The sequence below is a fragment of the Dama dama genome, chromosome 4 (assembly GCF_033118175.1).
Source record: "Dama dama isolate Ldn47 chromosome 4, ASM3311817v1, whole genome shotgun sequence".
In the NCBI taxonomy this organism is placed as follows: Eukaryota; Metazoa; Chordata; class Mammalia; order Artiodactyla; family Cervidae; genus Dama; species Dama dama.
In genome coordinates, this window is record NC_083684.1 from 24,911,321 (window position 1) to 24,935,758 (window position 24,438).

The following is a 24,438-nucleotide window of genomic DNA, read 5'->3' on the forward strand; positions in this document are numbered from 1 at the left end:
GCACTTCCCTGGTGGTCCAGTGACTGGGATTCCACGCTCCCAATGCAGGGGGTCTCAGGTTCGATTGCTGGTCAGGGAACTAGATCCAACATGCCACAACTTAAGACCCAGTGCAGCCAAATAAATAAATAAATATTTTTTAAACAATCTGGCTCATAGAATTGAAAAATCCTAAGGTAGATCTTGCCAAAGAAGGCCTGGTTGATCCAGGAGCTCAAACCATGTCATTAACTCATACACATACATTCATTCATTTTCTCTCTCTCTGTCTCCATCATCTCTCCCTCTGCCCTCTGTTAGTCTCTCCCAGTAAGGTGGCCAAGATGACTACCTGGTTCTGGGTCCTCATATCCTATGAGTTGAGCCATCACAGGTGAAAGATAGCACCCAAGTCCATTATTTCTTGCAAAAGTTTGATTCTTACTTTACTGGCCAGGGCAGATCTAGATTTTTGTGGGACCCAAGTTTATCCAGTTTGGGGGTTGTCTTTTTTAAGAGAAAGAATACATGATTCTCTTTCATAACTGTGGACCATTTATATATAAATATATATATTTACATATTTCTATTTACTATATATTTGTTTCCCACTAAACCTAAATAAATATATTCCCAATTCAAGTTCCCCTTAGCTCGATTCCAGAAATGCTTGTGTTCACTCCAATACCACATGACACAAGGGGACGGACGGGAAGTCAGAATGGAAAAGACAGCATTCTTCACCAAGCGAGGATAAAATACCTAATTTTGAAAGCATCACAAAAACAACCAACCACGTCCACACATTCCAACTTGGAAGGAGCCCATGCAAGTCAGAGGCCCAGCAACTTTAACCTCGTCAGCTTCACGAACAACTGTCCTTTGGCATTAGAGCGAGGACACGGGGCCACCAGGGTAAAATAAGCTGGTCGGGTCTGGGTGCTTCCAGGAAGCTTGCCGTGGGATCTGCACCCCCATACACCACACGGATTGAGCTGGGGGAGGGGCGGCCCACTGGAGAAAACCCAGATGCTATTATCAGAAAGCGGAGCATGGTTGTGGGACAGGCAGGAACAGGTGTTAACCATTGTCCTGCGACAGAGTGGAGAGACCAGTGGCTGGGGAGGCAGGAAACAGGGATTTTCGTTCCGTTTCTACATCTTCTGTGTTCACATCCTGATGCTGCTACTGCTGGTTGCTGCGTGTTGATGATGATGACGGTATACTTCTATGTAGGGTGACAGGCTGGGGCTACAGCAGAAAGATCCCGTCACACGAGTGCTGACAATAGCAGTGTGATCCGGGTGGGGAAACCTAACCCAGCCCCTGAGCACATGAGGGCACACTTCTCAGAAGATAGGGACATTTAACCTGGAGGCCTGAAGGAGCAGCAGGTGTTGAGAGACAGAGTGTGCTTGGCAGGGAAAACTGGCTCTGTGGAGAGACGGGGCTGGGAAATGGTTCCATCAAGTTGGCTTCTTCCACTTAATTTCCTCTTGTAAAATGCAGATGGTACCACACCCTGCATGGTGATACTAAGAGGACAGAATGGAATAGTGTGTGTACCCACTAACTTCACCAGCACCCCTGTACAACCCACAGCTCTGTGCAAGGACACACACATTCGTGTGTCTCTAGGACGCTCGTGCCCCGAGGAGAGCCTCATGCAGATAATGCAAGAAACCATTTGGTCTGGAATGCACATATGATATCTTTCTCTTTTTACTGGCAGCAGATTTACCCTCCTAATTATATTTGGCATAGGCTAATATTAAAATTCATCTGCATTCCCTCTAACAGCTGCTCTTGAAGGGTTGGGGAGTCAGAGACATCCTGGCAAGCCACCCTGAGCCTAAAATATTTGTGGCAGATAATCCGGACCTGGACAATTGAGAAAGGCCTGTGGGTATATTAAGGCCAGTGTCCAAACTCCAACCAGGAAGCTCTGGCTTGTGTTATATCTTACTTTATATCAGCTGAGAAGAACCTGCCAGGTAACCAGGCTAAAAGAGGTGTCCATCAGGCCTTCCGGCATTAGTCATTTCTGGTCTTTGGTGGGGCTGACTTAATCATACCATGTTTCAAATTTGTCTCTTCTTCCAAAGTTTAATATTTACCAGGCCCTTCTGGATTGTGTTAAAATAAGCTGGCATTTACTGATATCATCCAGGGTTTGGATTTTAGCCGATGTCTGGGATTCAGAATAGACCCACCCCTTTTAAACTGCCCTCTTTCCCACTTCAGCTCCCAACCACACCAGAATTCATGGTGTTTGTTATGTAGCCTGCGTTTTGTCCACCTGGGGGATTTGGTGTAGTGGGTCATTCTGGGATGGAATATTTGCTCTGTGCAGGTATGGTACACTGTTGGCAGCCGCGAGGCAGTAGCCAGCAGGGCCAGCTCTTGAGAAACTTGCATTCTGGCCACGTGGACGTGGTAGGCTCCCATCGTTATCAGAAAATCCCAGAGGGGACTGCAGACTGAATGAGTTTAGACAGCCCTCTGCTAGCAACAAATGTGTTTGTGCAAATTGGAAAAAGGGGCCCCTCCTCAAGACACCTTTCTGCCATCTGTCCAAAAACTGTCATGAACAGTACACAAATCGAAGATGTCCGGCATGTGAAAGGCGCCCCCTGAGTTGTACCGTGCACAGTTGTCGGCTTCTCAGAGCCAGTCTCCCAATGACCCCAAGTGACCCTGACCCCAAACCCAAGGGAGGAGTCCTGGGGCACTTATCCTACTCAGGAGGGTGGGGTCTCGGGTGGGTGGATCTGTTTCATTGCACAGCCCTTCTTCTTCTCATACTGCTTGGGCGGCGCCAGCTGTCAGCAGCTCTGGCTGGGTTGGCTGTGCCATCCTGTTCCCGGGATCACTGCTAAACAGTCCCAGGAAAGTCACCATGGCTCTCACTGCATGAGGTTCCAAGAGAGGATGCCTCCCATTAGGCTCATGGGGGGCCCGTGATCAGAGTTGCCCCCATTTAGGTTATTTCCTACTCTCCCCGGAGGTACTCAACACTCTCTTCTTTCTCCCTCTCTCTCTCCCCACCCCCACCCCCTTTTTAAACTGGGGGAGGGGAGAGGGAAGAGACTGTCTTTGATCTCAGCGGAGGAAAAAAGTCTGTTCTGTTCAGGCTTTTGGCTAACACAACAAACAGTGTTTAAAATTTAACTTTGCTTAATTAATTAGTAATTCTGTTTAATGCTGTCTGATCTCCCTCCAAAAGGTATTTTGAAGCTTGAGAAGGGAACATCAAAGGGAGCCGGGTGAAGATGGTCAAGTAGTGCATTTAATCTGGCAGTTGCTGGGGGTGGAGAGATGCCAGGTTGGGAGCTAATGTGGGACAGAGCCATCATCTGGTAAACACAGCCGGCCGGCTGGCTCCTCATGGCCATGGCCGTGGTGAGAGGAGGGACAGGGGACCGTTTCCACAGAGAAAGAGCTCTGCACGCTGCCCCAGACTCTTTGGAGTTGAGACTTGGTTTTAAGAAAGCAGAGTTGACATTTTCTTTCTTCTATGGCTGCTGTGTATGGTTGGGCAGGTTGTGGACTGCACAAGGATTTCCAGTCAAGCAGGTGAACGGCAGGTGAAATTCAGCCTGCACCCTGCCCATCAAGGCTGTATCCTCATGGGTGTGCAAAACTGCACAGTCTGCAACGTTTACTTAAAGGGCCAGGAAGAGCACATATTTTAGGCTTTGTGGGCATTACAGTGACTGTTGCAGCTACTTAACTCTCTTTCGCCATAGACATTGGATGTGGGTGTCTCTGTGTCCCAGTAAAAGGTTATTTACAAAAGCAGGCGGTGGGCTGGCTTTGGCTCATGGGCTGTAGTTTGCCAGTCCCTGCTCTAGATCATGAAAGGCTTTCCTTCCTCCTCACTCTGTCCCTTCCTTTCCTTTTTCTCCTCCTCCTTCCACTGCTTTCCAACTAGCAGTGTTGTTACTGTTGCAACTGAAGAGTGACCAGAGCCCTCCTGAAACTGTGCTCCCTGAAAGATCACCTCTGGGGAAAAAAAAATTGGTGGGCTGAACAGGCGTAGGAGATGAGGAATGAGTGGGGTCAGGCTCTAGTGCAAAAACCCATACTGACAAGAACACTGTTCTTCTCCGGTTGGTGGGACCTGGGCAGCCTGCAGTGAGCCCCATTCACCCTTCTCCCATCTGCCCATGAGCCCGAGGTTGGACGGGTGGAGAGAGGGGGTTGTGTTCTGCACACGGGTGACTGGGGTGGGCAGTGGTTTGATGTCATTTAGTTTCAGGGGGCTCACTCACATGTGGATATGGAAGCAGGGCCCCTGAGTCCCAGCCCGGGCGTCTGGCACCGGGGTCTGCACAGCTTTCTGATTGATCATCTGCCACCTCTTCTGGCCCCTGGGCAGGGGACAGTGAAAGGAAGAAAGGCTTTCTTTGGTGGGAGCAACAGGGTGCTGACTGTCCTTGTTCCTGGTCCCAGGCCCCAGGGCAGATGGCTCCCATGACCACCCACCTGTGCCTGTCCTCATGCTGGGAAGGGGGCCCCTGGGGGGTGTCCGGGTGGTCTTCTGAGCTAGGATGGGCTGAGGGGTGGGACCCACTGGTGAAGACAGAACAAAACCCTGATCTTTGGAGAAGACCTATGAAGGGGATACAGGATCGAGGGGGAGGTTCCCCTCCTCCCCGGGAGAGGAGACAGGAAGGCAGGCGGGGGAGGACCTAAGGGAGGATGGGCTGTCTGGGTGTCAGAGGTAGGGGTGACCTGGAGAAGGAGGGAGCAGGGACAGAGGTTTCTTTTCTTTGGGTTTTATCAAGTGGAACTTGAAAGGCAACATTGAACCTGAAGGTGGTTTTCTGATAACTTCTCTTTGAACTTGAAGTTTGGTTTCGATAAGCCTCGCCGGCTTGCATCTCCAGCCAGGACCTTGGCAGAGGGAGGTAGCAGCTTTGAAGATGGAGCTGCCCTTCGTTTCTCTTTCTTCTTTTTCTTTTTCTTCTTCCCACGATGGCAGCAGCTCTGGCCCAGCGGTGTGCCGGCAGATTTGAGATGGAGGGGTCAGGGTGCTGCAGGCTGTGTGCTTGGCTGTCCTTGGGTCACTGGCCAGTCTCCCACCTGACTTCTCTGGGGCTCGGTGTCACACCAGACCTCTTGGCCATTGAGGTGTTTGCTTTGGAGGAACAGGGAGGGCTGGACTTGGTTTCATCCCCTACCCCTGGAGCGGGCAGCATCCTGACCTTCCTCTTGTCAACCACCCCAGCCATGAGGTTGCCAGGTGCCCCCACCTGGATCTTTTAGGTTTATTCTCAGTGGCTTCATTCTGTGAAACCACCGGGGAGGAGCCAGGGTCTGTGACTGAGACGGGGTCTCTAGCTGGAGCCCTTGACAACTTTAGGGAGTTGTTGCCATACTGTAGGGGCATGGAGATCTAGGGGCTCCCTGCATCCCACTGAGCCCTGGCCCCCAGGCTCAGTCAAAAGGGAGCTGTGATGGAGCCAGGACATCATTGGCCATGGAGGCCTTCCTGTCCCCACCTGTCTAGCCTGGTGACTGGAGCATCCTTATCTTTATGTCCTCCCTCCCTGTCCTGCTTCCTACCCAGACTGATATGACACTTTTGGGTCTGTTTGCATCCAAAAGCCTCAGCTTTTAGAAAACTTCGCTACTCACTTCCTGATTCCTAAAAGATAAAATATGTAGGGACATCATGTGTGTGTGCTATTGCTTCAGTAGTGTCCGATTCTGTGTGACCCCGTGGTCACACAGGTTCCGCTGTCCATGGGGATTCTTCAGGCAAGAAAACTGGAATGGGTTGCCATGCCAGCCTCCAGGGGCTCTTCCCGACCAGGGATTGAACCTGCATCTCCTGCAGCTCCAGCATTGCAGGCGCAATCTTTACCACTGAGCCACCGGGGGAGACCCAGGGACATCATTAGCCAGACTGTCACTACTAATGGCTGGACCCCGTGTGCTGACCCCAGGCTCTTAGCCCTTTCAGTTGCAACTCCTTGAATCCACACAAGGATCCTCTGGGGAAGGGACTATTATCATCCCCACTGTACAGTTGCAGAAACTGAGATATCCAGAGAAGTTATGTGACCTGCCTGGAACCACACACAGTGTAGGGAGGATCAGAGCCCAAGCAGAGATTACCCTCTTCCAGGGCTGGCTCTGAGTCTGCTGAACCAAGCCAAGAACAGCACGGAGGGGTCAACAGCACGAGCCAGGCTGCTTGGGTTCAAATCCCAGCCCTGCCATTTACTAGCAAAGCACTTCACCTCTTTGTACCTCAGTTTTCCCATCTGGAAAGTGGAGCTGATCCTAGTACCTGCCTCCGGGGGTTGCTGTGAGGACCGAGTGAGTTAATGAGCAGTGTAGTCAGCCACAAAGCTCTGAGGCTTCCCCAGGAAGGGCTTTGAATAACTGCTGGGCCCGCAGGGCACGGGGCAAGTGGGCGATCTGGGGCACTCCCCAGCAGCCACTCCTGGGTCCCAGCCTGCAAAGCTGGGTTGTGTGAGTGTGGTGGGGGACAGGGTCAGAGGAGAGGCAAGGCCCCCCGACCTGGTTTCCTGGCCTGGTAGACATATATCTCCAGGCTCCTGACTTCCTAAGAAAGTCCAGCCCTGGCTGGGGCCACTGCCCAGGCATCTCAGCTGCTCACAGGGCCCTCCTGGGCCACCCCTAGTTGGACACAGGGGGACAGTTCCTCAAGTGAGACCCAGGCTCCGTTTGCTCCCCTGTAAAACAGGGCAACAGAATCACTGTCCCAGGGAAGCTGAGGGACTCGAGAGAGAGAGGAGCTGTGAGGTTCTAGAAAGCACATTCTTGAGCAAACCTGAGTCCCCTTTATCAGGCAGAGATCAGAGGGGCTGGAGGGGTCTTGTGGGACATTCAAGATCTGATGGAGCTGTGGGCTCAGGGATGATGGCTGCCTCCAGCCCTGTCCCCTGGCACCCCTTGAGGGTGTTCATGGGAAAGTGATGTCCACAGACCACCAGCTCTCATGCCCACCTTTCCACTGCTCCTGGGCGGGCACGGAAGGACCAGAGAGCCCTCTAGTCAACACTTTGGGCACAGGGAGGCCCTTCTAGGTGAGCAGAGGCAGAATGGAAAACCCAGGGTGAGCTGGTTCCTGAAGATACCAAGGTGTGCATGCGTGTGTGTGTGTGTGCACACACGTATGTGTATATGCTTATGTATGTGTGCTTCCCCTACCTCAGTGAACTCCATTTCTGTCCCTCCCCATTTCTGTTCCCCTTCCTGACCACCCCAGTGTGTGACATGCTGAGCCCAGGCAGGTGGCATCATTGAGGTCACTGCAGTGTTCTCAGGGAAGGCAGGGAGACCACAGAAAGCAGCCATGGTCCAGAGTTCCCTCTGGGGCCTCCAGAAGCTCCTCTCTGTCCTCATTCACCTGCTCTTTGGCCTCAAAGATGCCGTGGGTGGCCTCGGGCTGCTTCTCTGGGCCACAGACAACAGAGGCCTGCAAGGCCCACTGGGCAATCTGAGCACCTGGCAAAGGGGCACCCGGGAGGGTCCTCCCCTGGGACAACCCTGGGCATTAACAGGGCCGGAGGACAGAGGGATTTGACTCTAGCAAAGCGGCCAGGCAGAGTGGGCCCACCGCACCATGGTAAGGACGGCCTCCAGACAGAGCCACAGGGTCTGGCCCTGGGGTGGCTCGGGGCCCTCCAACTCACGCCTGCTCCCTTATTCCTTCCCCCCGCAGTGGCCCTGCCTCCTGAGAAGACAGACGGACTGGCCAGCGGAGATGAGAAGAGGATGGAGAAGTCAGGCGAGCCCTGCCCGGGCTCCAAGAAACAGCTGAAATTCGAAGTAAGTTTCCTTCCCTGGTGCTGAGCCCTGGGCGGAAGGGTTTTCCCTGCCCAGTGCTGCTTTTTGATGGGGGGGATGCTGAGGCCCTTCCAGATGTGATGGCCCCTCTCCTCCCCCATGAACAACCGCTCCTCCTGCCACATCTGGGGCTACCCCAGCTCGGCACAGGCCCTGGGGACTCCCCGCGGCCCTCCCCTCTCAGCTCAGGCCCTTGGCCTCTCACCGTGGGGTGGTGGCCAGAGGCGGTGGCCGCTGGTCTGAGGGAAGGACAGGAGAGTGGACAGGCGAGACGGCGCTCTGGCCCTGGTGCTGCTGTGCCTGCCTGCACTTCCTCTCTGGTCCTCCGTTTCCTCGTGGGTGAAGGAAATCTCTGCTACCAGCTCCCTCCCGAGGCTGTCCAGGGGAACACGATGGGGCTTTCAGGTAGGACAGGTGACCAGGAAGCCTTGAGCAGGTCCCTCAGTCTGGGACTCAGGTCCGTGTGTGCTAGGTCACTTCGGCTGTGTCCTATTCTTTGTGACCTATGGACCGTAGCCCGCCAGGCTCCTCTGTCCATGGAATTCTCCAGGCAAGAATACTGGAGTGGGTTGCTAAGCCCTCTTGCAGGGAATCTTCCTGACTCAGGGATCAAACCTGCGTTTCTTACATCTCCTGCATTGGCAGGCAGGTTCTTTACTGCTAGCACCACGTGGGAAGCCCAGGTGGGACTCAGATGGTCAACAGCAAAAGAGACATGCTCACCCAGAGCCCGCAGTCCGTCTGTCCTGCATCCCTAGACGGTATATTAAGTTCCTTGTATGTACCAAGCACAGGGCCAAGTGAGAGCTTGGCCAGACTTGGTCTTCTGGAGGTGCTTGGCAAAGCCAAGTGGGAGACCCAGGCTGCCTGCAGGGAGCTTACTGGCCTCTCCCCACCCTCCTTTCACCCTCCCTCCTCCCTGCTCTGTCTCCCCAACAAGATCACTAGGGTAGAGCCCTGGAACCCACAGATGGAGGTTTAGTTCCCACCTGTGCCACTGCCTCGCTCGCCTGCCCTGTAAAATGGTGATAGTCATTTTATCCAAGGGTTCTCATCCTCTGGGGTCTACTGCCAGATGATCCGAGGTGGGGCTGCTGCAATAAAAAATAAGAAATGAAGTACATCATAAGTGTAATGCATTTGAATCATCCTGAAACCATTCCCTACCCCCTGGTCCATGGAAAATTTTCTTCCATGCAACTGGTCCCTGGTGCCAAAAAGGTTGGCGACTGCTGACAATATCTGTCTACTGGGATGTTGGATACATGATGAATTAAGGCATCTCAATTGCTTTAAAGGGTGTCCAGTGCAGAATAAGTACTTTCCTTCTTCCTTCCAATGGGGATTGACACCCGCTGGTTCCAGGGAACCCGGCAGTGTTCTGGGCTTGGTTCCTGCCTCACGGAGCACAGTGTGGTTAGGGGTACAGATGAGTGACCCAGGCCCAGTAACTGCATGGTCAGTGTTGTGATGGGGATCTGGGAGTGTGGAGAGGGGACAGGGAGGTCCCCTAAGTCAGCCCAGAGGGTGCAGAGTGATGGGCATTTTGGCAATCCCAAAGTCTGCACAGTGCCCTGAGGAGGGAGCCAGGGCTGCAGGCAGAGGCTGGGGAGGGCAAGTGTCTGCGTTGAGCCTCTGAGCGTAGAGACAGGAGCTGTGAGAGGTGATGCACGGGGGAGCCTTTGGGATCAGGAGGACACTCCCTGCCAAGAGAAGAGCAGAAGCAAAGGCCTGGAGACTCGCCAGTGCTGGCCGGCTGTGTGGGAATAGCATAGGGGAGATGACGCAGAAGAGGGGGTGAGACAGGTCATCGAGGGCCCTGCGTCCTCCTGATGCAGGAGCTGAGGGAGAAGGCGGCGTCTCGTTGAGGAGCTGGGGTTGCTAACTTCTTCCTGAGCCCCCCACCCCGGGTCCCTGTGGGTCTTCTGGGGGTACTTGGCAAAGCCAACACTGAGGCCAGGGCAGAGGAAAGGCCCAGACTTGGACGTCTTTCCTGGAAGCCCATGTGGGTCTGCTTCCAGACGGGGGCTGGCGGATGCCTGTGACTCACCCGTGGTCCCCGAGAGGCCGGGGCTGGGGGGACAAGAAGATGCATGTGACAGAGGTCACAGGAGGTGGGGGTAGTTACTTGACCCAAGTTTCTGAACTTCTAACCCAAGCTGTCTTTGGAGCCAAGTGGAGGGGCTGGGAGAGGGTATCAGGTGTGCATCTGTGTATGAATGTGTATTGCAGATGTATGTATTGGATACATATGTATGTGTGAGTGTGTGCTCATATGTACATGTGTGTGCACGTGTGCCCACAGGCACACACTCTTGTACACGCTTGTGTGCCGGGCAAGTGCTGCAGGACGCAGTGCTGGAGAGCAGAGTGGGCACTTGGCAGGAATCAGACAGGCGTGTCACAACTGAGGGAAGGCCGACTTTGAACTCAGCGTGGGCCGCCCGAGAATTGCTAGAGGGAGCTGGCTGTGAGCTGCAGCAGCCTGGGGCAGGGCCCGCCGTGCTGGGGCTCACTCCCGCCAGCCTTGGGAGGCCAGGCACTGCCCCTCTCTGGGGGCGCTGAGTCTGTCCTCCTGAAGAAGGAAACGTGGGCCAAGGCAAGACATGGAACTGGATGGTATGGGGGTGTCTTCGCTTGTTTTCGTAGGACTTGTGGATCTAAAAGGCTGTCTGTGGATTCTCTTTCCCCAAACGGCTGTCCTCTCTGGACCTCTCTGTCTGGTGTTCAGCCAGCCCCTGCGTGTGGGCGGCCGGTGATGGAGCTCCCCGATTCCCTGCTCTCGGTCCCTGCGGTTGGACACCTCGGGTTGTGGGAGCCCCGGTGATGACATCATTGCTGTATTAGTCATTCCAGCAAAGACAATAGCCGCTACCGCCGTTAATTGAGCTTTTCTCTGAGCCAAGCGGCTTATGTACTTGTTCCCCATTCTCTCCAAGCAGACCCTGAGACAGGACTTGGGAGGTGATTCCAGGGAGCAGGGAAGGAGGGGTGCCCGTCACTGGGGGTGGCGGGGGTTGGTTAATGAGCAGGTCTCGGGCAGCGGGGCTCTGTCCGCTGGGGCTCCCCAGAGAGCCACGCTAAAAGTGCTCAGATGTGTCCCCCAGTTTGTCCCCTTCCTTGTTCCGGTTCTCGGGGAATCTTCAGTCCCTGACTCCTCAGACAGGGAAGCGGGACACTTGAGGTGGGAGGTGGGGAGCGGCCCACCACAATTACAGGGGAACATGGAGGGGGCGCAGGGGACATGGGCCGGGGCAGTTATGCTCCCAACAACCTTCTGAGGTCTACATCATCATCTTCCGTAGTCTGTATGAGGGGAAACTGAGGTACCGAGAAGAGAAAGGCCATGTCCAAGGTCATGCCACTGCAGAGGGCCAGGCCCAGACTGGCACCTGGGGCTGAGCCTTCGGCTCTTAACACTCCTCCCGTCCTGCCTTCCAGGTTAGCCCATGGCTAAGTTACCCATGTGTCTTCCAGTAGCTTCCACCCCCGGCTCCAAGTTCATTCTTCCTGAGGCCACACGCCTCCTCCCAGAGCCCTGCTTTGTGTTTCCTCAGCCTTTGAAGACCCGAGAGTGTCTGGTACCCGACAGGCCCCTCTCCCCAGGCCCAAGCTCCCCGGCCCGGCTTGGCCTCTCTCCCAGGCCTGGCATGTCTTGGTCATCACAGTCTCCTTCACACAGGGTCTGGGGAGGGCAGCGGGGAGACCGGCGGCCCCGTGACCCAGCCTCCGGGTGACCGGCCACGCATGCCTGTTGTGTGTTCACATTCAGGAGTTGCAGTGTGACGTGTCTGTGGAGGAGGACAGCCGGCAGGAGTGGACCTTCACCCTGTATGACTTTGACAACAACGGCAAGGTCACCCGAGAGGTGAGTGTACCTGCCTGGCCTCCCGCCTGGCCACACCCCCGGCGCAGGACTCTTCATCATGTGCCCACCCCCGTTGCCTCTTCCCCTTCTCCTCAGGGCAGGTGGGGAGGGCAGGAGTGAGGCCCCTGGGAGCTTCATGGAAACCGGTGAGAAGGAAGAGGTGACAGAGAGGAAGGGCCGCCAGGCGGCTCTGGCACGAGCAGCATTCGGGCTGGGGAGGGGCAAGAGGCAGGTGCAGGGCCCCAGACCTCCCTGGAGGGGGACCCGGTCCCCAGCAGAGTCCTGTCCTGCCTCCTCTCTCTGGTCCCGGAGCTCCGAGATCGCCCCAGGCCACTTCCCATGTCTGCCAGTCTGCCCAGGAGCTGGGGTGGGCTGGGCACCCAGTGCCTCTCTCCACTGATGCAGGAATGAGCAGCCCAGCCCCCAGGGTGCTGCCAGTGGCTCTGTTACAAGCCTGTCCACCCCCACCTCACCCCCCACCTCGCTGCAGGCCTGTATCTCTCTCTCCCCTGAAACCTCTCCCACATCTCTTTCCTCCCTGGGCCCCTCTCACCCTTCCTCTATACCTGGGTCTGTGCATGGCGCACCTATGGCAGGCCTCTCCTATGCATTGGGTGCGCTGTGGGGAAACAGCACAGATGCAATTCCTAGCCATGTAGCTCTCACAGCCCGCTGAGAGAAGCAGAGCCTGAACGATCGTAGGATCATCGTAAGCTGTGATTTGTTCAGTGACAGAAATAAATGGAGGGGTGTGACTGAGAAGGGCTTCCCAGGGGGCGCTAGTGGTAAAGAACCCGCCTGCCAAAGCAGGAGACATAAGAGACATGGGTTCGATCCTTGAGTCGGGAAGATCCCCTGGAGGAGGGCATGGCAACCCACCCCAGTATTCTTGCCTGGAGACTCCCATGGACAGAGGAGCCTGGCGGGCTACAGTGCATAGGGCTGCAAAGAGCTGGATAAAACTGAAGCGACGTAGCACATGCACATGACTGAGATGGGCTGGAGGGACCAGAGAAGCCTCCTGGAGGAGGTGACATGGGCGCTGAGCCCTGCAGACGCCAAGCTGGGGGAGAGCCCCGGGCTGGGGAGAATGAGAGCATCGGGGAGTTTAAGGACCCAGAGGAGACTGGTGTGATGGCTGCTCATCTGGAAAGACAGGGCCGCAGCCAGGAGCCAGCAGGACATATCGTGTGGGGCCTCGGAGGCCACAGCTGGCAACCTGACTTCGATTCAGGTGTTAAGGGAAGCCAGGGAAGGGCTTGTTTAGGCTGGTGCGTGATCTCGTCTGAGTTACTACTGATGATTGCTGCCTCTCTTTTGCTTGGGCCTTGGTGCCCTCCTTTCTGCCTGCTTGTTGCCTTTTCAGTCCTGTCTCTCTCTGACATCCACTCCCTCCCCAGGAGGCCCAGGTGTGTGGCCTGTAACAGATCCGCAGAGGCCTGAGAGGAGCCTGGCGGGCTCCACTCTCGCCTCTCGCCCAGCACGTGAGGGCCTCAGGGTGCTGCCGGGGAGAATCGAAACTTTGCTATCTTATCTCCCTGTCCCGGTTCAGGGCTCTGTATTTCCTTCTCTGTAGATAGCGTAGGAAAAGCTGCCAGAGGAGAGACCCAGGTGAAAAAAGGCCACCTCTTCCTCAGGCTGTGGTTTAGGGGATGTTAGAACAGATTGGAGGAAGAAGCTGTCAGTGAATTTCAATCATTCAGGATTCTTTGGGTGTCAGTGACAGAATCCCAGCACAAACTACTGTAAGTTTAAAAAAAAAAAAAAAAAGATGGAGAGAGAGAGAGAGGCCCATACTGGCTCATGTAACTGAAAATTCAGTCCATGGGCACTGACTTCAGGCATGGCTGGATCCAGAGGCTCAGTGACTTCAAGACTAGCTGTTCTTCACGGTTCTCTCCTCTGTTCCTTCATTATCAATGGTCTCTCCCTTTGGCAAGATAATGACTGATAGTTTCAGTCTATACCCCATCCCGTTTGCAGCTCTCCCAAGTTCAGAATGTCACGTGGAGCTCCACAACTGAATGTGACCGGCTTTGCTTGAGTGACATGACTGGTCCAGAACCATTTTGGCCATAAGTTTGTGATGCTTTTAATGGCTGATTCTGAGTCCATGTGCTCATTCTGGAGTCAAGGGAAGGTTGACACGTGAGTCCCATAGAATGAAAAATGGAATGGATTTGGATCACAAAATAAAATCAAGGGTCTGTTGTTAGGAGGAGGGAATGGATTCTGAGCAGGCTAAGCCACCAGAGAGACCTGAGTATTTGGGAAGCAGCAGAGACCATTCCCGGTTTGGGACCCTGGGGAGATGGGGGATGATTTAGGTGATACCACACCCTCCCCCCACCCACACCAAGTGCCCTCCAGCTGTCATGCTGTCTGTGTGGGGTCATTGTTTTTTCAGATTGGGAAGCCCCTGTTCCTCCCTCTGCGCCTCTAGCCTGCCCCGGGCCAGGCTGTTTGGGAATGGAGTTATTATCTTTATAGGAGAACGCATCCCAGGCTTGAAGCCTGGGTAAACAGAACTGCATGGAGGTGGCGATTCAAGGGGAGGCCAGACTGGGCTTCTCAGGGGTGTAGTGGCCTCTCCCCTCTCCTAACACGTGTGGTGGCCCCTGGTAGCCACCCGCTTCCTTTCTGGCTCAGAAGAGACTGAGGGAGTCTCAGGACCTCACCATAAAAGGGTTTGCCCCCCCACCTCGGAGGCCTCACGAAACCTTGCAGGCAGACACTGCTTTCTCATTTTTCATTCTGCTTTCCCTCACCCCCTGCGAACATGAGGAATAGCAAGGAGGTGAAGATTTCTAAGGAGGGTGCCCCAGCTCAGTCGCAGGGAGGGCCTTCACTGGTGTCTGTCTCCTGCCAAGCAACAAGAAGGTTGGCTCCCAGTCCAGGGAGGACCCAGCCTGGTGTTTCCCCTGATCTATTTTTAGCCCCAAAGCCACTCCTCAAATCTGGCTATAAATACCGCTCCCCTCCACGCTCTCTGGCCATCAGCATGCACATCCCTGTGCGCTGGGGCATTCAGGCTCCCACCTCACTGCAACCACAGTCTCCAGCTGGCATCTGGGCCAGCTTCCCAACTCAGAAGAAAGTACCTGTTCATCCTTCAGGTGTTCATTTATACAGTAGTCACAGGCACCTACTTTTCTGTGCTGGACTCTGTGTAATCAGCAGGGCTGATTTTCCAGCTGGGACTGCCAAAGCACACTTGTTCTGCACCTTGAATCATCTGGGACCCTCGGGTTGGCATCCCAGGGCCCCAGGCCTGGTATGTGATGCTTTAGGCAATGCTGTTGATGGACGTCACTTTCCTCATCTGTAAAATAGAGATAATGATGCCACCTTCATGGGCTTCCTTAGATGATGAGAGAGAGTGGGCAATTGTGGTGGTGCAGAGCAGCTCAAGGGAAAGAGGAGAAGAAACAGGGGGTCCTCTGTGGGCCTTGCTAGAATTGCTGGGATCCCCAGTGAGCCAGCAAGTGAGAGGCTGGAGCCCAGCTCTCAAACTGGCAGTCCCCAACAACCCCAATCTAGCCCCCAGGTGTTCTAGCCCAGCACAAGTAAGAAAAGCAAAAATAGATGAATTGGATCACATCAAAACTAAACACTTCTGTGCATCAAAGGACACAATCAGCAGAATGAAAGGCAACCTACAGAATAGGGGGAAATATCGGCAAATCAAGTGTCCGAGAAGGAATTAATATCCAGAATATATAAAGACCTCCTACAATGCAACAACAAGTAACTTAATTAAAAAATGGGCAGAGACTAACTAGACATTTCTCTAAATAAGATATACAAATAGCTGATAAGTGTATGAAAAGATATTCAACATCACTAATCATGAGGGAAATACAAGTCAAAACCACAATGAGATATTACCTCACAGTCAGAATGGCTGTTATCAAAAGGACAAAAAATAACAAGTGTTGGTGAGAATGTGGAGAAGAGGGACCCCTGTGCGCTATTGGTGGGATTGTAAATTGGTTCAGCACTATGGAAAATAGTATGGAGTTTTCTCAAAAGAATTAAACATAGAATCACCATATAACCCAGAAATTGCACTTTTGGGTATATACCCCAAAGACGTGAAAGCAAATTCTCTAAGAGATACTTGCACATATCCATGTTCGTGGCAGCATTATTCACAATAGCCAAAAGGTGGGCACAAACTCCCGTGTCCATTGATGAATGAATGGATAGACAAAATGTGACATATCCATACAATAGAATATTATTCAGCCTTAAAAAGGAAGGAAATTCTGACCCATGCTATAATGTGGATGAGGACATTATGCTTAGTGAAAGAAGCCAATCACAAAAAGACAAATACTCCATGAGTCCATGTGTATGAGGTATCTAGAGTAGTCAAATTCATAGAGACAGAAATAAAATGGGGGTTGCCAGGGGCTGGGGGCAGAGGGAAACTGAGTTGAAAAAAAAAATTAGTTGCCAGTATCAAAGACTGTGAAAACGTAACAGGAGATTCTGGATTTCTGGCTTCTCTGGAATGACCCTCAGCTAGCATTGTCACCTTACAAGCAGCTGAGTTGGGTGGTTGCCACCTCCTGTGGGTGGGGACAGTGCCCAGCTGATCCCACCACCTCTGGTCATCTATCCACCTACTGCAGAGCCACGCAGCACTTGGTGTAACCTCTGCCTAAAGGCTTATAGGTGAGGGGGCAACAGAGGGCTGAGTCCATCTGTATTCATGAAGAGTCTCTGGGCAGAAGAGTCTGTGAGCCTGGCCTATACAGGGCAAATACCTTTTCTAGAGGTTTCCAACATCACTTAAAGCATGAAGCCTCCCCTCAGACCAAGGACCTTAGGCAGATGTGGCAGGTGGGACCTACAGAGGGGGACCTGGTCCCACCTCCATCCCCCAACCCAAAGGATTGGATAGCCCTGTTCTGGTTGAGGGGGTAACTGAGGTCTAGAGAGAAGAGGAGTTTTGGTCAAGTTCTCACAAAAGGGACGCATCCACTTTTCTATTTTTCATTGAGAAGGTGCTCATCAGACAGGAAGCAGATGCTGCTGATGCTCACACCCACAGTATCTGAGCCCCTCCTCTAAGTTTACCTGTTAAATAGTGCCCAGCGGAAGAGCTTTCCCTGGTGCCTGGGAGATGGCTTAGCATTGGCAGGACATCCCGGAAGTCTGGGGGATGTAGAATTCCTGGGGCAACTCTGCACCCGCGAGGCATGAGCTTTCTGAAGTGGCTTCCATTCAGTGCCTCTGTGGGCCCAGATGCCACTGAGCCCCGCTGCCCACCGCCCTTCCTGTGAGTTCAGGTCATTCACCCGCCCTCTCCCTCAGTCTTGCTTCTGGTCCCAGTGAACCTCTGACATCCTAGTGTTTGCCTGAGGCTGGGCTTTGGGGGAACCGGGGAGGTTTCCGCCTTTCAGACTCCACCACCCCTCCGAGTCCTCTGTTTTAAATGCACGTGGGTCTCTGCTTCCCTCCCTATCCAGGACATCACCAGCCTGCTGCACACCATCTACGAGGTGGTCGATTCCTCCGTCAACCACTCCCCAACGTCGAGCAAGACGCTGCGGGTCAAGCTCACGGTGGCCCCTGATGGGAGCCAGAGCAAGAAGAGCATCGTCCTCAATCACCCCGGTGAGGGCTGACGGGCCATGCTAGCCACTGGGTCGGTTCACTCCCAGCTCTCAGGGAGGATCAGAGCCCACGTGGGAGGAGGGTGGGGGTTGGGGGGTGGGGAGCCTAGGGCTTTTCCTGTGAGCTGCTCTGCGGACAAGTGGGGTTTGAGCAGGTCCTTGAAGGACCAGGGTTTGGATAGGGAAGGAGTTCTAGAGGTGGAAGGCCCTGGGTGAGCAAAGCGCTGGAGGTGGGCCTGGGTATGGGGAGAGTGGGCGAGTGTGCGGAGCCTCGAAGGTGGCTAAGGAGTCTGGGAGGAGGTGAGTCTGGGGGAGGAGTTAAGCCGGGCACAAAGCTGCAAGACCCCTCTAGTCCTGGCTCAGCGAACCCTCCCCACAGAGCTATTGTGACACTGCCGTGGACCAGTTTTAAGGACTGTGTGCTAGGCAGCCTGGGAAGGGCCGGGAGGTGGGTGGGTGCAGGAGCGAGCTGCTCACCCATCTGTTTTTCGGGTGGGACTCAGATCTGCAGAGTGCCAGGCCCAGAGCTGAGACCAAGCCTGCCGAGGAGCTGCGAAGCTGGGAGAAGAAGCAGCGGGCCCTCCTCAGGTAAGGTGGTCCCAAGCATGGGTTGAGCACCATCGTTGTACCAGCTTCTAAGGGATTTCAAGCAGGAGGCTGCAGTCTGCATCCTCCTGGGGCAGGAAGTGGGGGCAGGGGGAGCGCATGTGTGACTTAAGAGGATACGTTCACAAATCAAGCTCAGTTTTCCAAAATACCTAAATGTAGGTCTGTGTTGCTTCATCCAAAATACTGTGGGCCAAATTAGTTTTGGAATTTGGCATTTGTTGAGTTTTAGAAAGGTGCTCCCATTGTATTTCTGCTTGAGGTCTGAGCAGCAACCCAGGATTTAGCACAGAAGTATTTCTGCAGGGACATGTATAAATATTCATGCTAAGTGAGATAAAGACTATAGCTACCTTCACATCTGTTTAGAGCAAGCTTGGCTGCCCAATGAGTTATGGAAAATCTTTGTTTTCAGGCGTTTTGGATTTCAGAAATGTGGATAAAGGATTGTAAGACTGCAATTAGCTTTCACCTGTTGTTTTTCTTTAACTGCAAGAAAGGAAGTAAAGGGAGGGAGGGATAAAAGAGAGAGACTGAGTAAAGAAAAGTGCTGAGTTAAACAGTAATATAATGTAACAGTAACATGGGAGGCATGAAGATGCATCAGTACTCCTGTGTATGTGGAAAGGAAATGACTGGGATTTGAGAAATAGTAGCACAGGGGGAAGAGAGAAGGTGGGGTCCACGCAGGGACACAGCATGGTGTGAGGAGAGGGCTAGGAATCAGGGGTGCCCAGGCTGGCTACAGATGTGGGGGGCTGTCCTAAGGGGAGCAGGGAGGAGGCAAGCTAGCATGGACAGATCACAGAGACCCTTGAAGGGGAGGGGCAGGGAGCCCAGAATCCTGCAGTGGGGAAAACGTCACCCCCCCCCCCCCCCACACACACACCTTAGACATACACACTGGGAAGGCCCATGCTGGATTTTGGGCAGGTGATGGAGTTTGCTGACCTCAGCTCCAATGGCTAGGGGGCTTCTGTTCTCCCCACCCCCTGGGGAGCCAGGCAGACATTGGGGACACACGGTTTGAAGCCTGGCTCTGGACCATCTTTTTGATCAGTTACTCTCTCCTTTGCTTTGGCCCAGGGAGGCCAGGCCGGGGAGGAAAAGCAGGGCCAGAGTACTGAAGTGGTCACTCCCTCCCTCGCTCCCAAGACCCAGAGCGAAATGCCCAGGAGCTGTGTGGGACTCTCCCACTGTGAGGCCAGGGCCCACCCTCTCGCTTGCCTTCCCCGAAAGGTTCCAGGGTGACAGCCATCTGGAGCAGTCCGGCTGCCACCACCATTGCGTGGATGAGAACATTGAGAGGAGAAACCACTACTTAGATCTCGCCGGGATAGAAAACTACACGTCCCAGTTTGGGCCTGGTAAGGGAGCGCCTTTACTGGAGCGGGTGGCCAGGGGAGGGCGTGGCCGGGCGGGCAGGTGGGCGGGGCGGAGGTGTTCACTGGCCCCCTGGGCTGGGGGGAGGCGGAGCTTTTACTAGAGTGATTCGAGTCTTCTTCGAGGAGAAGATCTTGAAAACTTTTGAAAGATGTAGGAAGTTGAACAAAATCAAATATTATTCAAGGGTTTCTAATTCAGTGAAAGCAGCAGTTCAGTGCTGCACGCTGACCCACCCCCACCCAGTTCGCCTCTCCTGCAGTGAGGACCCCGCGCCTGGTTAAGCAAAACACCGCTCTGTCTTTATGAGCCCTTGACATCTTGGCTCTTGCTATGATAAATGAAGACGCAGCCCACTTAATTTCACTCCCCTCAGCGCCCTTCTCCCCCTCCTCCTGTGTTTAATTCCTCTCTGCGTTACCTCTGTAAGCGAAGGAACATGCTCATAGATTTTCTTCGTGCCCCGGTGGCCTTAGACAGTTAAGAGTGTCTCTGTCTCCTCTCCTTTCAAACTCTCAGAAGGAGAATTAATTATTTTTAAAGACCCAACAAAGAAACAGTTTTTTCCCCACTAAGCAGATGGCAAAGATCCATCCTAGAAAACTCTCCAAGACAGGGAGGAGCCGGCAGTGGGTGGGGAGGGGGAGCTCTGATAAGGAACAGCTGCCTGTCTCCATCTGGGAGAGCTGGGGGTGCGGGTGATTTCTGGGGCACCCTGCAACACCAGCACACAGTAGGTGCTCACTAAACGTCTGTTGCGTTGACTCCTAGGCTCCCCGTCAGTGGCCCAGAAGTCAGAACTGCCCCCTCGCGCCTCCAACCCTACTCGATCTCGCTCCCATGAGCCGGAAGCCATCCACGTCCCACACCGCAAGCCCCCGGGCGCGGACCCCGGCTCCTTCCACTTTCTTGACGCCCCCTTCGCCAAGGCCTCGGAGGTCCAGCAGCGGCTCCGGGGAGGCACCCAGGACGGGAGCAAGCACTTTGTGAGGTCCCCCAAGGCCCAGGGCAAGAGCGTGGGTGTGGGCCACGTGGCCAGAGGGGCGCGCAGCAAGCCCCCCGGGGGACCCGCGGTCCCTGCGGTGGCCCCCTCGGCCCACCTGGCCGCCAGCCCGGCCCTCCTCCCCACCCTGGCGCCCCTCGGGCACCGGAAGCACAAGAACCGCGCCAAGGAGAGCCAGCAAGGGTGCCGGGGCCTGCAGGCGCCGCTGGCCGTGGGTGGCACCGTCGTGGGGCGGGACCACCTGAGGGAGCTGCCCGCCGTGGTGGTGTACGAGAGCCAGGCCGGCCAGGCGGTCCAGAGACACGAACATCACCACCACCACGAACACCATCACCATTACCATCACTTCTACCAGACATAGAGACATAGAGCCCCGCCCCCCGCCCCGCCCCCACCATATGAAGGACCCCCTCCCCCAGGCCCCCAAGGCATTATTATTCTATTAATTATTGTTATTATGACGATTATTGTTTATTAATAATTATTGTTACTCCACTAATATTCAGCTAGCCTCCATGTAGAAGATATATGGAAACACAGAACTAAACTTTTATTTATATGTTGTGGGGACTGCATAACTTACCCAAGAAGTGACTGTGGGTTTGGAAGTGGCCTGCAGTGGCAGAGGCTTCCTGGGGCTCCGGAGTTGCCAGTGTCCACGCGGGGCCATCCCACACCCTTCCCTTCCCCCACCCCACACCCCCAGCCCCACCCCCACCCCCGGAGCCCTTGGCCAGAATCCTGCCCCACTCCAGAACACCCTTACCTGGCCGGGCTTCCAGAGACCCTCGAAATCTCCGAGAAGATAAACAGCTGCTACCTCTTAGTATGATTCTGATTTTATTTTGCCCTTAACTGATTGTAATGTGCTACAAGGGATTTCAGCGGACTGCGCGACCTTCCCGGCTGTTGTGTTTTGATGTCCCAACCTAGACACCTTAGCTGTCCTTTCTGGAGTTAACCTTTCACACCTTTCCAGTGGGATCACGCCCCCTGCCCCAAACCAGCCCCATCTTTCCTGCCTTGTGCAACATGAAAATACATTTCTCCCTTTTCTCTCCTCCTCCTCTCTTCTTTAGAAAGATACACACACATATTTAAAGACTGGCCCTGAAACCAGCCTTCTCACTTTGGAAACCTCTGGAGAGGGAACTAACCACATAAACAAGTGTGGTTTTCCAAGATCAGGCAATTGTGTGTTGTTGGTTGTGAATGAAGATGTGGAAACCATGTCTTGCCATTGGCAAATATATACATACTTACGTGATTCTCTAACAGAGCTTCCTGTATCTGTAGATAGATGCCATCTGTCCATTTCTATGTATCTTTCTATAAATATACACTCTCAGGTACCTTTTCTGGTGTGCAGAAATTGGTGCTTTGCTTCTCAAGACACATCCAAAGTCCAGAAGTGACCCTGTGTCTGCCTCCCTTTGAGGCTGCTGTTCATTAAAGGCCACTTGCCTCTCATCAGGGGGTCCTGTCTCAAGGTTTAGGATCTGATAGGTTTTGGAGAGGACTGTGGGATTATGGAAGTGTGGAGGGAAATGGGAACAGTGGCCAGAGCTGGGACCCTGGAGCAGTGTCCTCTGTAGAAAAGAATTTTGATCGCGACCCGGGGAGGCCAGGAAAAGGACCCCTGTCAACTAGTGAGGGACCCTGTGAAAACCGGTGACACACACATTTTAATTGGATAATGGAGTGAGTTTAATCTGAAGGAGGGCATGGCAACCCACTCCAGTATTCTTGCCTGGAGAATCCCATGGACAGAGGATTCTGGCAGGCTACAGTCCATGGGATCGCAAAGAGTCAGACATGACTGAAGCGACCGATCATGAGCACGTGAGCTTGATAAAGGGAATGTCTACATAGTGTGGGAAAGCCTCTTCAAAGAGTAAAAGACCCTATGCTCGCACTCTGGATGCCACTCCAACCCCTGGAGTGGAGGGCCTGGGGGTGGGGGTGGGGTCATCGTCAGCAGACAGAGGGGTGGGGGCACCTGAAGGAGCCATGGCTTTTTCTGGAAGGATGCAGCCAGCCTGTGGGAACCCTCCAGGGAAATGACTTCTGGACCTTTCTCTCCTGTCCTCCTGTGTCCTGCTGAGGCCTTCTCGGTGGAAGCCATCAGGAACCAGAGAGAGCGAGGGAGTTACTGATGGGGGTCACATGGGCATTCTTCCAGGAAAGAGCAGAGTGGAGGGTGAATCTGGAGGGACACAGGAGGAAAAAGTGGCTCCAGCTGCCTGCCTTTCTACTCCAGCAGAGACCCCCCTTTCCAGAGCCTCTGGTGTTGGTTTACTGGTGTTGGTAGGGAGTAATTGTTGAAGATAGTGTGCGGAGTTGTTGTCACCGTACTGATTTCATTACTTACTGGCATACCTGGAACTGGATTAGTATAGTTAATCCTTGAGACAACCGTGAGTTTTGAGGCGGCCAGGAGAAGCTCAGGGAGCACAGCAGGCTCAGAGAGGTTGAGTAACTCTCTGGAGAACACACAGCAAGTGGCAGAGGCGGGATTCTAGTCTTTCTCAGGACCCCTTAACCAGTGGATCTGGGTTTCTCGTGTCTGGGGCTGTGGGCTGCTGTCAGGCAGGAACCAACTCAAACTGATAGGAATGTAACCAAACCAGGGAAGGCAGGGAGGGAGCTGGCTTTGAGATGACTGGATGTGAATGCAGCTGAGACTCCCTGGTTCTTCTTGCTCCCTTTCTGGATGTATACTTCTACTGACATGCTTTGCCACAGGGTGGGTGCTCTTGGCACTCTGGGCGGCACAACCCGATGGAAAAAGATTTTCCACTAGGAATCCCAGGGAGGGATTCTGATTGGCTGGGTTTGGATCCGGTACCCACCCCTGGACCAATCACTGTGGCCCACCTGGAGTCATATGTCTAACCTGTGGAGGGGGGCGGGGTCTGTGCCAGAAGAAGGAAGAAGAGGGATACTGAGCAGACGGAGCGGATCACACCCCAGGCCCAGAATTGCTGCAGCCATGGAAACGAGCCAGGCGCTGGGTCCACGCAGGGAGGCTCTCTGTGGCCTGGTGCGCTTAGAGTGTCTCCTCAGCCTCTGAGAGGAGGTCCGTGCCGTCTCCCCCAGCCCCACACCTGTCAGGGTTCTATTATTTCTTGGTACCTGGAATTTACCTAACTTCAAAAAAAACACAACAGTAATGTGCACATGTAGAATATTCAACCAGTACACAACAGTGCACATGAAGAAGCACACAGCCCTCTGACTTCCCGGATCCCAGCTTCCTGGTGCCTTTTGAGTGTGACCTGGTGGTGTGAGCACAGATGTTGGTGCCCAGCTGCCTGGGTTCAAATCCCGACTCCCTGCCTTAGTAGTTATGTGTGTTTCTCAAGCCTCAGCTTCCCATTTATGAAGGGGAAATCATAAGAGACCTACCCCACAGATTTATTGTGAGAATTCATCGATTTAAAACAGCTCCTGGCCCACAGGAACACTATGAAAGTGTCACTGACAGTTTTTATAAAAATAAATACATTTAAATGAGATATCTCCCCATTTAAATTCTGTTTTTTTTTTAAAGACTATTTTTTCAGAGCCGTTTTAGATTTACAACAGAATTGAGAGGAAAGTTCTGAGACGTCCTATATACCCTGTCTCTGCTTCATGTATCACCTTCCCCATTGTCAACATCACTCAACAGATGGTACTTGTTTTTTTTTAACTACAGATGAACATATATTGACACATCATAATCCACAGTTTATGTTGGGGCTCACTCTTGGTGTTGTGCATTCAATGGGTTTGAACAAATGTATAATGATGTGTGAGCTTCCCAGGTGGCACTAGTGGTAAAGAACTTGCCTGCCAATGCCAGAGACTAAGAGATGCAGGTTTGATTCCTGGGTCAGGAAGATCCCCTGGAGGAGTGCATGGCAACCATTCCAGTTTCCTGCCTAGAGAATCCCATGGACAGAGGAGCCTGATGGGCTACAGTCCAAAGGGGTCGCACAGAGTTGGACACTACTGAAGCAACTTAGCACGCGTGCACACACATAATGATGTGTTTCCATCACTATAATATCGTACAGAGTATTTTCACTACCCTTTAAATGCTCCATGCTCTGCTTATTCATCTCTCCCCTACCCTCCCATCTTGCTATTTTAAAAAATATTTC

At 53.6% G+C, this 24,438-nt stretch overlaps 1 protein-coding gene across 2 annotated transcripts in view; it reads left to right on the forward strand.

The window, feature by feature from the left end:
• NKD1 (NKD inhibitor of WNT signaling pathway 1) overlaps positions 1–23,808 on the forward strand; it is an 89,449-nt gene extending 65,641 nt beyond the window's left edge. For both annotated transcript variants that reach the window (XM_061138472.1, XM_061138473.1), the window contains 6 exons: positions 7,682–7,788; positions 11,579–11,674; positions 17,152–17,299; positions 17,802–17,886; positions 19,144–19,271; positions 20,059–23,808. In XM_061138472.1, coding sequence (XP_060994455.1) covers positions 7,682–7,788; positions 11,579–11,674; positions 17,152–17,299; positions 17,802–17,886; positions 19,144–19,271; positions 20,059–20,651 — 1,157 coding nt within the window. In that variant the 3' untranslated portion in view covers positions 20,652–23,808. The remainder of the gene's footprint in view (positions 1–7,681; positions 7,789–11,578; positions 11,675–17,151; positions 17,300–17,801; positions 17,887–19,143; positions 19,272–20,058) is intronic.
• Positions 23,809–24,438: the final 630 nt, after the last annotated feature.